This window comes from Synchiropus splendidus, chromosome 11 (genome assembly GCF_027744825.2).
Source record: "Synchiropus splendidus isolate RoL2022-P1 chromosome 11, RoL_Sspl_1.0, whole genome shotgun sequence".
NCBI lineage: Eukaryota > Metazoa > Chordata > Actinopteri > Syngnathiformes > Callionymidae > Synchiropus > Synchiropus splendidus.
Genome location: NC_071344.1, coordinates 21,858,078 through 21,871,752, shown reverse-complemented (window position 1 = coordinate 21,871,752; position 13,675 = coordinate 21,858,078). Strand labels below are relative to the sequence as shown.

Here is a 13,675-nt window from a genome sequence, read left to right as displayed (position 1 = left end):
CTAAATTGGTCCAGGATCTAACTGTGCGCCACCACATGTTATTTGACAGATCAGCAGAGTGGACATTGTAATCATTAATGTTGTCGTTCATGCCACCACGGTTTAGCACATCATAGTCATTCTGGAACCACATAATCCAGGTTGAAAGGGTGCCATGGACAAGGCCGGTGTGTTCCGTCGTCCATGTTGGAACGATGGCAGCTGCTTCTAACAATGTTATTCATTGGGAGAGTGGGTGTGTGCGGGTGTCTCTCCTTGAAGCTTTTGTCGCTCGCTATTGTCAGGTGGAATGTTGACAAGAGGAGATGGTGGAGTGTCCCTCGGTTAATGATGGATACCCTACCCAAAGTTTCAGCTGTACTACCAATTCAATAAAGACAACTCTCAGCTTCAATGCATATAAAATACCACAATTCAGCCTTTGCATTGTTCCTTGGTCCTGAGGTTACAGCTGATCCGGAAGCAGTCGTTCCTCCCGTTCTTCATTGATTTGGGTAACAGGAAGGATGTCTTTGTAATCCTGGGAGCTACCCCTGTCTGCGACTGGTCCAGCAATCTTCCTGGGATCCCACTTCTGACATAGGTTTGTTGTGCAATTTCTTGACTTCAAGAAAGAGATTTGTCTTTTATGAATATTTATTGAAGAATCTCTGCAAAGAGACTGAAAATACAAGTTCACAGTGTGAAGTTGACACTCTCACTCAATACACATATATATATATATATATAGCATATATATATATATATATATATGCTTCTATAAATATATTCTTAATTTGATTTGTTGTTATTATTTGTAGTTATTCTGTAATCAGTTGCTGTTTAGACTTTGAACACCTTTCCAAATATTAGCTCAAATGGCCAATGTTAGGTCTTGACCAAGGTCCATCTGAGTGAACAGGGGATTATCATGTCTGTGAGTACTACAGAGTTTGATTTTATCATTACAAATAGGAAGAACAATTTTGTCCTTAAATATTCGTTTTCAAGTTATATGATGTAAGATTGGTTTTATTGGAGTTATAGTCACCAGGAAGTGTCCTCATGTAGTAAATCATGTGCCCACTTTCTAAGTGCCAATGCCTTTGCACTATTGTGAGGTCCATAAAATGGGTGGTGAAGTTCTACATGATAATTTATTTCGACTTGTACATTGCATGCACTGATGGGTAACTGCATTTGATCATGGAGATTATTTGTAATGGTAATCGGATAATTGTAATCATAAAAAGCAAATGTACAACACATGAACGTTTTCTCAGCGCATGGATAAGTGATACTCAACACTTTTCTTCTTTTTCTTGACTCAGCGGTTGAGAAACATAGCTTTGTTATGCATGTTACGTACTACCAAAATGGGCGCAAAAGTTTCTCTCAATCCTAGAACAAAATTGGTATTTTGAGTAAGTTTGTCTGCTGATCTATACCTCGGGGCCTAACTTTATGAAACATTTGCTTCCAACCACACGCATATGAAGTATCATATGCAAATGTTCAATTCTGATCTTTGCAATAACTGTATCGGAAGAAAAGCAATTGGTCCCTTTGACAAGAGACCAGTATTATAAATAGTCTGCTTATGATGGTGTTTAAAGAGACAAATCGAGCATGGCTAAGTTGCAAAAATTATTTATTCTGTGCAGCTAGCCTGCTCTAGACGGTTACAGTTCACTCATGTTTCAGTGTTTCATACATAAAAGACTGAAACATGATAAGTTGAATGAATGTACAGTTTACCAATAAATCATGAATCAAAAAATGTGTATATTTTTTTAATAAACTGTTATGTTATGCTAAATCCTTTAACAAATATATTTTAAAAATTATCTTGTGTAATTTGTTAACGTGATTCTTAATTTGATTTGTTGTTATTATTTGTAGTTATTCTGTCATCAGTTGCTGTTTAGACTTTGAACACCTTTCCAAACATTAGCTCAAACTGCCAATGTTTGTTGTTTGTCTTGACCAAGGTCCAGCTGAGTGAACAAGGGATTATCATGTCTGTGAGTACTAGAGAGTTTGATTTTATCATTACAAATAGGAAGAACAATTTCATACTTAAATGTAAGTGGAAATGCCTTTACACTATTGTGAGGTCCAATATAGAATGGCTGGTGAAGTTCCACATGATAATTTATTTCTACTTGTACATAGCATGCACAGATGGGTAACTGCATTTGTTCATGGAGATTATTGGTAATGATAATTCCGCATGGATAAGTGATCAGCAGTTGAGAGACATAGCTTTGTTATGCATGTTACTCACTACCAAAAAGGGTGCAAAAGTTTCACATTATCATCGTCACAATCTAAGCCAGGGGTGGCCAACCAGTCAGAGGCTAGAAGCTGCATTGTTTTACTGTGTTGCTGAAAAGAGCCACATTGTACAAATATATAAGGCTGTAAGGCTCACCTCACACAGCTGGTCACGTGTCTTAGCGGCAGTATAGCAGTTAAAGCACATCCCTGAGTGTTACAAGGTTGCTGGTTCGCGTCTGGTGTATGTCTATTGTGCATGTATTTTTCAAATTCATGTGATTCTCCTCGAAATATCAAGCAGCGTAGATAGAAATGTGTGCGGCATTTATTTTACTTATATAAATGAAATTAAACACATGCCATACGTTTAGGTCAGGGAAAGACAAAGTTAAACGTGGAACCAAGTATTGGAAATCATGTTGACCGTGAATCTGAAACACCCATGTCAGCATGCTCAACTGGCAAATGGCCATCTTTGTGCAGTGTAAATAAATGATTATCCATGCATGGTCTCCCTCTGACAAATATGAGCATAAGAATCATAAGGTCACACCAAGTCAAGGACACTTTTATTTTGGGTTACCTGAGAGCCCCTTGCTCATGAACAGAAAAAAGTAGATGAGAACACATGGAAGATGGACGAGAGGGGGGTCGAATGGAAGAAGGATATTCCTCCATTGGGTGACTCTCCGGCGCTGTGCCTCACACCGACCACCTCCTTGTGGGCGATGGGGAAGCACATGCTACCGGTTGAACATTGCCAGTTTACATACTCCATCCTCGACTAGGCTTTTAGCTGCTGCACCCATACGAGAGCTCGAGCAAATAGTCTCACCTTGTTGACAGGATGCTTTGTGATAAAGATTCCCTGTCCACAGAAGAAATTCATGAGGCCCTAGTCACCATGGCTGCTTTCCTGAGTTGAAGGTTGATGTTGATTCAATTGACAGTTTAGAAAGTGCGTCTGGTGCTTCTTACTGTGCCACTTTGAGTGCACCTCAGGTTCCACTTCAACATCTCAGACAGCTCAGAGTTCTGGTACTCTCTCTACCAAGGAGAGATGTCGGCTCCAGGCAGGAATCTTGAAAGGCCCGGCTGCTAACGTGGCTAAGCTACACAAACTGTCCACTACTGGCATCATTTTGTGCAACTTCCATTATCAGGGAACCCATTGGCAGCCATCTTATCTCTTCCACATCTGGAAGTGTACAGGAGGGTTGCTTACAGCTTGTGGGTGACAGCACAGATGTTCCCCTGTCTCACCCCTTTTGTCAGGGCCCTCCCACAAGTTGGTGCAGCTCTGATAATGCATCCAGAATGTCAGGATCTTTGTTGAATTGAGATGACAACAACTAACTCCTGTGTACAAGAAATCCAAATCCAGCTGGACAATTCCAAGCAATGCTCCAATCGTGACCGGAATCTTTGAAAAATAAATTGAAGCTGATCCTAAAAGAATTGACAGTCAAATGAATGGTTCGCCCAGCAACTATTTGTGCCATGTTTCCACCGAGCTTTTTATAGCTACGAACTCCCAACGTCATGCAAGTATGTGGGAACCCAAAATACATGAACATAGAGCGTCCACAGATCTTTCCACAAATACATGTGACAGTAATGTCACAGGGTTCTTGTCCACACTCAAAAAAAAAAAGATGCCGTAGTCAAAAGAAATTCAGAAAAAGGTGCAATTTATTGTGGTGTTCTCCGAAAAGTGCAGTGATCTCAGGGCTATTTACAATAAGTGGAAAAACGCAGCAAATAGGCTATTTAAAAAAGGTACATGAAAAATCTGGACGGAGTTCCACAAGAACAACCAGGTCAGCTTTTGAAAAAAAAAAAAAAAAAACAGCTCACAATTAACTTTTCAACTCACAGGTTTCTGTTCTCTGCCACCAACACACACTTTTCAAACAATACAAAATGGCTTTCTTATATACTCCTTTTCCTCTCCCCTGGATGAATTACAGGGCAACAAATTCCTTTTTTCAATGAAACACAGTTTCAGTCTTTTCATTTAAGTTTCAAAGCCTACTATTTCCATGGATTTGTTTTTTATGAAGCCATTTCTCCATTCAAAGAAGTTTTGTGATCGCTAACTGGACGAGTTATGGAGGCATGTGTGTGTGTGCGTTTGTGTATGCGTCTGCCTGCTCCCACTGAGTGGGAGGGGAAATTAGAGAGCACGGAGGAGCTCTCAGTGATGGACTGTCGGAGCTGCTGTGTCACAAGGATTTCCGCCAGGATTCTTTGAAAGTGAAGCGATAGAGAAACACATTTTGTCATCTACTGAATTGCTGAAAATGAAAATGCTAGTGAGAAGTAAATCTGTCTCCTCTCACGGTCCGTCTCTTCATATGTCTGGCCTGAATGCACAACTTGAGTTCCGTAAGCAACAAACTTCAGTCATTATGTTGTTTCTTTAGGGATTTTTCTGTGAATAACATGGTGAAAGCTGTCACGTTCATGTCTCCTGCCATGATGTGTGATGTATTAGCTCTTTGTTTCGATTTTCTTTGTGTCGATACGTTTGATCATCTTTAAAAAGAGATTATTTTACTGATGGCGTAGCAGCTGTCATTTAAGCTGTGGTACACCACCATGCTAGTTTATACGAGGCAGAAACCCTGTGTGAACGTTGCCTGTCATTGGTGACCAATTTTGCATCCGTTCACCTGATAAGAGACTTGTGTTTTATTCCGGAGTTATTCTGTCATATTATTATTCACACCACTAATGACCAAGCCCACTAAAATGAGTCGTGAGAGAGTACTGGATGTACCGGTCACTTTTTGTCCTACCCACACCGTAACAACCCTAACTACTTGGTGGAAACTCTGCACCAATGTGTGAAAATTATAGAACCCTTACCGTTGTGTTCATGTCCGCCATGATGAATTGGTGTACTACTTACACTGCTGCCACATGTGATTATCAGGAAGAGATCTGGCCTGAATGGTTGGAAAAGTTAGAGCTGCATCACATGTACATCTCAGTCACGATTGGTTAAAAGTTAGAGCAAGTGGCTCAGTTTTCATTGGATTTGTCTGGTTAGATGGCAGTTTTATGCACACACTTTTATATTGAATTTAAATGGCTACAAAAGTAAGAAAAACATTAAATAATTGAAATTAGAATATAAAACCCTTTGTGTTGTTGTTTTAGGGTTTTTTTTTGAAGGTTTTTGATCTTGATTCCTCATTTTCTAGTTCCGGCTCGTGCCCAATCTACATTGTGAACTCTTTAGTTTGGACTTTTGACAATTCCCGACCTCGATCATCATTTATTCTCCGTTGGAGACTCCTTTTGGTATCATTATGGACTTATGACTGCGTCCCGTTTGTGTTGGCCGTTTTTGTTTGTTCATCTGTTAACCGGCCTGCCTCTTACTTACTGTGGTTGAGTCTCCTGTCCTTTTTTGAGCTCCTTGACTGTCTGGTTATTAAAATCTGTTGGAACTTCTTCCGGACTTTTGTATCCTCCCTGCTGCATGAGGGTCTCCCGTCTGAAATCATTAGAATTTCATTTTTAAAAACTCAATGTTTCAATATTTTAAATGTTAAATTCAACCATTCACTATCCTGGTGGCACTAATGTAGTCACATAGTTATTGGACAATTGTAAAACTGTTATTTTGTATGACTTCACAATTAAATTGCTGGTCAGTATTTCATCTTCCATAATACAGGGATTGAAAGGGAACAGAGATAAGAACAGTTTTTGTAATGTCTTATTTACACGTTCCCTATTTTTTGGAACTGTGATTGCATGTCATGGTGTGTTAACTTGTGTCTGTGTGAGGTCCTTCATGTTTTTGTGTGTTATCCGTCATTTTTTGTGTCAGTCAATCTTTTGTGATGGAGAGGGATCGTGAACCAAACTTGGAAACAAATGCAGGCTCAAGATGACACCGGAACCAGATTCTACAACAGTGTCTTTGGCCTGTATGAAACAAACCCCAAAAAGGAGAATTATTTTACCATGTCCTGCCCATCATGAGTCCCACAAATGAAGGTGGCGGACGGGAAGCGAGCCTAGTTCACCTGTGAGAAAGGTGAGCGAGGTGTCAACACTGTAACAGAGGTTTAAGCGGCTTAATATGATGGAAGATGTCCAAAAGGGGAATTCTGTTTTATTCTTCCCAGACCAGGGGTTGTAAGACATTAGTTGTGGGGGGAAAAAACAAACCATATAGTGAGGGAACGATGGATATGATGCTAGAGTAAGATTGGATCTGTGATATCACCATCCACCTCCCTCGGAATTCGTAATAATGCGAAGGATTGTACTTGAAGAGCATGCACCTAATCAGACCTCGAGATGCCTGGTCGGGGCTCCACTGAGGAGGGAATGGGCCATGGAGTTCGCTGACACATCCACAAGATAAGCTCTCGCAAAGGTGGAGACCGAAGAACATGAAGCTGTGGAAGATATCTCTTCCATCGGCACACCACGCAGCAGGGCTATGGCGGAAGCCATGCTACAGGTAGAGTGTGTCCGAGTGCCCTCCAGGGCAGGCTGTCCCGCTAAACACGTAAGCCAGGCAGATGGCTGACCACGCTGAGTAGAGAGTGCTACCCCCTGCTGGCAGCCTCCATAGCAAATAAGGAGACTCTGACCGTCTAAAACATTTCACCCTTTTTCAGTAGCAATCCAGCGCCCTCACTGGACACAGAGTGTGCAGGAGAGCCTGTGATGCATCCTCATGTGGAGGTGGCATGAAGGCTCTCAAACTGATGCATCTCGATCTGGAGGAGGAAGCAAGTCCGCAAAGCATCCCAGGTGCCCTCAAGAACCGTTGAGAGCATAGAGTTGGTCAATAATTGTACGGCCAGGACGGACCCCGCGTTGTTCCTTCTTGTTCCTCAAGGTTCAACAATCAATTGGACCCTCCTCTCCAGCACTTTAGGGGAGACCTTATCAGGGAGGCTGAGGAATGTGATTCCTCTATAGTTGGAACACACCCTTTTTAAATAGACTGTTTTGTGGAAGTGCCTTGGTGCCGACTGAAAGCCACTGTTTAGCCATTGCAACAGCCAAAGCAGCAGCACTTCGGGCCAACCAGTAACTTGCGACTGCTTCAGCAGTCCCAGTAGACACAAGGTCTCAAAGACTTCCCTGACGTCTAGTGTCCATCAAGACCATGGTCATGTCTGGTTACCGTGCCTTGAAGCAACGGCGACCTTCATGCCACAGCTCACCACTGAGGCACCATATTCATCTAAGGTGCTATATGTACAACAAGTATCACAAATGAGGATTCAAAGTAAATGGAGTGCCACCACATGGCTTCACCCCATGTCTTTCTTCATCAATCCTATAATTCCGTGTGGAAGCTTTCTTAATGGGAGGAGAAATTATGTAATGGAATTTGTTGGTTAAAGCATGGTTCTACCAAGCTGCTTAAGTCTCAGCTCGTGAGCAGGACATTGGGGTAACGGATTTACTGAAACTGAGTGTCATTTTTTTTGTAGGCACATTTTATTTCTTTTTCTTTTTTTTTTATAAGAAATTTATTCCAAAATGGATCATTTCATCTTGCTAACACTGTCGACAATTATTATACAATAAAAAAAGATGAATTAATCTTAATCTTTAATCTTGTCCATTATACTTTACCCTCAGAGTCCAGTCTGCATAGAAGTACAGTGTTCTCCTCCAAGTCTGGAGAAAGGGTACAAGACCCTCTTCACGGATGACTGCCTCCAGTTCCTGCATGATCTCATCACTACATTTGACCAGAGGGTGGATCAGGTAGGTTTTGATTTTACATTCCAGACTGCGGTCAGTTAATGTGGATATATGCATGTATACATGTGTGCTTTAATGGCTAAGGCGCAGGTGTTCAGTATGAAGATGCATACATAGAATGTGCTGACAAGTGTATTTTCTTCAGTCAAATATTTTACAAAATAAAGCCAGCAAATCACAAGAGGGATAAGTAAGGGATAAGTACTTATTTGGAACAACAAATCAAAATACTCATTCCTTTTGTCATCGTATGTATGAGTGGGCCTTTAAAATAGTGTAAAGGATCTAGACTCTAGACCTTTGTGTCAGTATGAAATACGAAAATGCGTGCGTATCTTACCTCTGTAAATTCAAGAGATAAACACAATTTCTAAGAGAATGCAATGTTCATACAGTATTGTCCAAAGCTAGATCAGGAAATGTATCGCATTGATGTCACAATGACACTCTTCAGCTCAGCCATAGCCATGAGTTCAATGGAAAACAAACAGCTATAGATGATATCTATATGTTAAAGCTGCAATGGCAAGCTCGTTGCCTATAAAAGAGTCCCTTTGTTTCTGTTTGTGCCGCAAGTGAAAGTATGCGTACAACAATCAGGGTGTCTTGTTTCAAGTTCCCAACAAGAAATAAATTATGGATATTTTTTCCCCACGTATTTTTGTAGAGTCACTATTGATGGGCTGATAAGATTTCATCAAAGAGTGTACTGATTTTCAAAAATCTCAGTTTAAATATGTCATTGTGAAATGGTTGTTCATATCCTAATATTGTAAAGCAAATAACTCTATCGAGTGCCCTGTTAAATGAGGACACTTGTTCATGAAGCTTCATTAGCACTATTCTCCAGATCATATTTGTATTGATCGGGGTCTAAGTCATTCAATTTTGAGTATCTGCCACTACCGAGTCCTGTTCTGTCCTCAGTGATGAACACAAATTCACTAATGCAGACAGACAGTGATCGATTGACATGTGTGACATCGATTGCTATGTAGCCTTTACCAACAGGGTGAAACAGACAAGGCACACACAATAAACAATACTCAACACTTTGCAAGTTACAAATGCATAAGTTACAAATAGTAACCTAAAGATGCAGGCCTAACAAAATACAAATGTAAAAGTAACATTGATCAAATACTTTCTGTATAAAAAAGGTTTATGATGAAATGTTTATTGTCTCAGGTTTACGGCGACAGGTTTAAATCTGAAGTTGCATTAATGAATGAGGCCTTCCATGCCAAATACTTGTCTGGTTTGTTGTCAAATTGCAGTAAACCAGTGCTAACCAGTTCTTTGCAAATTTGGAAACTCTTCAGCCACCTTTGGTTGATAATGGTTGTTGTTCTTGTTCCTTGTAGGCTGCAGCTTCAGTACCCACTGCTGCTACTTCCTTTTCATACCTTAAAACATGGTGGCTGGTATCTATATCTGCCTGTACTTGCGCCTAATTCTGCTTTATGGCTCATCATATTGGCATCTTGTTCAACTTAGGCGAGTTCAGCTTTACCGTAGGCTTTTTCCTCATTGATGGTGAAAATGTTTTGTGAACAACCTATTTTTCTTTTTTTATGACAACAATATTGCTGGCAATGCAACCGTTATGTCTGAGTTTTTGTTGACGAGATGAGACGTGACAAAAATGTATGTTGATGGCCTGTGTGACATTCAAAAGATGTGACATTCCTGTCTTGTAATCCATGATATCTGACGAAGCGCCCCTGTTTGTTCATGCCCACTACCCACATGGCTGCTGTACTTACAGTGACTCATGGACCATGGCAGCGGTGCCACTTGATGGCCAAAAGAGGTGCATAGTGCTCTGTGCATGTGTGTATTTTTGAAAGATATTTATGTAGGGCACTGATTGATGCTATGCAGAGAGTGAACAATAGGTGGTGCCGGTATTGTAATAATTACTGAGCTTTCTGTGTGAATAAAAGACTGAAGAAGAGTGGTCAAAAACAACAGAAAAGTGCGTTGTGACATCTCAGCTAATGCAAAAGTGTTAACAAAGAGAGACATTGTGAGGAACTTAAATGGGAGACCCACATGCAGCAGACTGAGAGTGGAGATTGAGTTCAGCAGTTTTATGTATCTCACTAGAAGAAGTATACAGACAGGTAAAAACCTACTCAACTTTTACTCAAGAAGGAGGATCAAAAGGTACAGAAAAATAAACAAGAATACTCTAACAATTAACAACTAAGGGAGCCGGACAAAACAAATGCACCCCGGAAAAGCTACAAGAGATGGCGACAGAATCTAAACTAACAAACACAAAAAAACGACAGAATAAATACGGCAAGCGACCTTGAGCGCGACAGAGTCTTCAGAAGAGCCAGTAAATTAGTGAGCGTCCATGAGCGCTGAGCACTCAGTCCAGAGAAAGCGAGTCCACAGGACTATAATTGACTAAAATGGTAATGAGTTGTTGTTGCCTAAAAGACAGACTATTACAAGTAGACACGACTGAAGTGTGACTAAAACTAATTGTAATTGCTTTGTTAAAACTAACTGTTTTTGTTGAAATGACTAGAACTAAGATTAAAACTGTAATGGCTGCCAAAAACAACACTGACAAATGTCTACCTCGGTCCATGCGTCTGTTCCATTTTGCTGCTCAAACCTTTCAAATATCTTTTTTCTGAGCATAGACTCATCTTAATGTGGTGTAGCTCTGTGCTGCTTGGGCTTGCCGTTTACAATGGCAGTTGAACTCAACCCTCTTGCTGTACTCCGAAGGAGTATTTCAGATAAAATTTAAGACATGTTCTCTGTAATCAACAAGTTCAAGTCCAGCGCTGTGATGTCTAATGTATTATCCATTTGTTTCGATGTTTCAACTTCATTTTAACACATTTGAGCATGTGAAATTTCATCTTTAAAAAGAGGTCTTTTTTTAAACGTAGTTTCTAGCGCACTGAGTCATGGCTATCATTGCTGCCACGCCATCAGAAAAAAATGGCCTAAAAAGTAGACTTTCAGTGTTCCATCCATCCTTATTCGCTTATCCATTGCTGGGTGGCAGGGGCTACAGCTTCAAAAGGTCGTGCCAAACGTCCTTCTCCTGGACAACATCCACCAGCTCCAACTGAGGCATCCCTGAATCAGGTGCGCTAATCACATGATCTGGTCACAAATGTTAAAAAAAAAATCAAGCACCTAGGCATGCAGACTAGACAAGCATTTGTCAAAGAATGGGCCACTCTCAGGAGCTCAGTGAATTCCAGTGTGCACCTGTCATAGGATCCCACCCATGCAACAAATCTGTTGTGAAATTTTCTTGCACCTAAATTTTCCACAGTCAACTGTCAGCTTTATTACAAGAAAATGGAAGAGTTTTGGAACAACAGCAACTCAGCCACAAATTAGTGGGTCATGTAAACTAACGGAGAGGGGTCAGCGGATGCTGAGGCATATAGTGCAAAGAGGTCACCTACTTTCTGCACAGTCTATTGCTACTGAGCTCCAAACTTCATGTGGCCTTCAGATTAGCCAAAGTACAGTACGCAGAGAGCTTCATGGAATAGGTTTCCATGGCCAAGCAGCTGCATCCAAGCCATACATCACTAAGTGCAATGCAATGCGCCGGATGCAGTGGTTTGTTTCCTGCATATCGAGTGTTGGAGACGTTTTGTAAATGCCAACTCCAACGTTTTTGCCGGCTTTACTGCTACGTTGCGGTGATAGATCTGTTACAGGTATGAGGACATTGTTAGTGTGGATGTTGTTTGTTAAGAAGAAATAAAAACATACTGTCGTGCATACATGTTGTATTGTTCATGTTGTAAGACGCTGTAGGTCATTTGAGTCACGTGTCAACGCATGATACAAAAAAGGGAAGAGTAGTCCTCCTTACTAAAATGTCCTTCTTCTCCTATCCAACATTGTTAAATAAAAAAATACAGTGGTACCTCGGTTTTCGAACGTCACGGAATTTGAACAAATCGGAGTTCGAACAAAAATTTCGTGACAAAAATCCAAAACTCGAACGCTCCCGAAAAAAAGCCAGAAAAAACATAATGACCAATCAGCTGACCCAGGACACGCTTTGTCATTGTGTATAACACAGCCTCTGTATGCAGACGTGTCCCGCTAGCTACATTTACTGACTGTTTTTTCTTCATATTGAGGTGTAAAACCTTTCCTGTCTCCGCACTGGACCGCGGTAGAGTGTCACAGGGCAGGTGGTCCTCGACACCTCCGAGGCTGGAGCGCGCACTCCAGGGTTTTATGTCCTGTTGTCGGCTTGAGCTCAGACAGGGTTGAGGCGAGTCTCGGACAGAACGTTGGTTTATTACTTTGTCACAGCCTAACTGCACAGAACCGGACATTCAGAGCTGGACATGCACCGGACGCCTCTTCACTTCTGGAGAGACGTCACTCACTCGGCAACCCCTCCCACATGCAGTGGCCACACGCATATACGAACAGCGCACCTGCAGCAGACACTCTACATTCACTCCTACAAAAGCCTATTTTAAGGCTTGGAACGGATTATTTCTTTTTCCATTAATTGTAATGGGAAAAATCCATTCAGATTTTGAACAAATCGCTTCTCGAACGGCCATCTGGAACGGATTGTGGTTGAGAACCGAGATACCACTGTACTTTGGTATCCTGAACGGCGAATGCCCTCGACATTGGGAGTATTGAGGCACACTACACTTACTCGTAACACTCAAAATTGAGTGTTAGGCTCACAAACAAGAGTTAGGATGACAAATGGGACACAGCCTTAGTATTGTAAGTCAGCAAACCAAGGAAGGATCTCAAGTGACTCACATTTGTTGGAACATACCACAATTGACCGATTTTTTGGTGATGTTTGCAGACCTGTGCTGTCAATCACATAAACAAGTACTGGACAGAAAGGTTGCGAAAACTGACAACCCATAGTCTTCAAGTCGTATCACTGCTGCCTCCGTATTCTGCAGATGCAGACTGTTAAATTTTTGATCAGCCTTTGTTATTTTATTTTATTTTATTTCATTCATTAAAAGCACTTTATTTCGAAGCACTTTCCTAGTTGGTGGAACCCCCACTGACCATGGCAATAAATTCTATTCTGATTCTGATTCTGTCCCCACAGATGTTAAGGTTACATCCTTTTTCCATCAACAACGATGTACTGTCGGATAATCTCTTTTTGTTTATTGTAGTCTACTGTCACAACTGACATTAGTCCATACGTTGTGGCCAACAAGTGGGTGCATAACTCGCATTCTCCTACAGTGCAGAGGATTCACTGAAGACAAATAGTAGCATGTCACGCGATAACTTCAAATTGACGGTGCTATGCAATAGAAAACACTTTTTAATGGTGTAAAGTATGAAGCGCAGCCCGCTCAGACCGTCATGGTTCAGTGCATATAGTGTGACTGTATGCTGCTTTTGCGCAATGCTGCCTCCCACAGTCTGGGAACATTTCTGCAGCTGAGGGGTGTCCCTTTTATATGGAACAAAAAAGGTAGAGGGTTATAATTAAGAAATGAGGACGGAGGTTGAGGATTAAGGAAAGAATTGGAATTTGTCCATGATCTATACAGATGATGGGAGACCAGAGCAATGCAGCACATCTGTTTTTTATAGCTGTACTCATTCAACTCAGAATTCACGGCACATATCACACACAAAGCCATTGATATGGAGTCTTATT

At 41.1% G+C, this 13,675-nt stretch overlaps 1 protein-coding gene across 4 annotated transcripts in view; it reads left to right on the top strand.

Moving 5' to 3' along the window:
- The first annotated feature begins 859 nt into the window (after positions 1–859).
- Positions 860–13,675, top strand: part of ugl (ureidoglycolate lyase) — a 56,588-nt gene continuing 43,772 nt past the window's right edge. For 3 of the 4 annotated variants that reach the window (XR_008416044.1, XM_053878570.1, XM_053878568.1), the window contains exons 1-3: positions 890–916; positions 1,971–2,003; positions 7,885–8,013. Coding sequence is in view for 3 of the 4 variants with exons in the window: in XM_053878570.1 (XP_053734545.1) it covers positions 911–916; positions 1,971–2,003; positions 7,885–8,013 (168 nt within the window). In the remaining variant the exon portion in view is untranslated. Of the gene's footprint in view, positions 917–1,970; positions 2,004–7,884; positions 8,014–13,675 lie in introns of all 4 variants that reach the window. The other variant, XM_053878569.1, reaches the window with a different exon arrangement.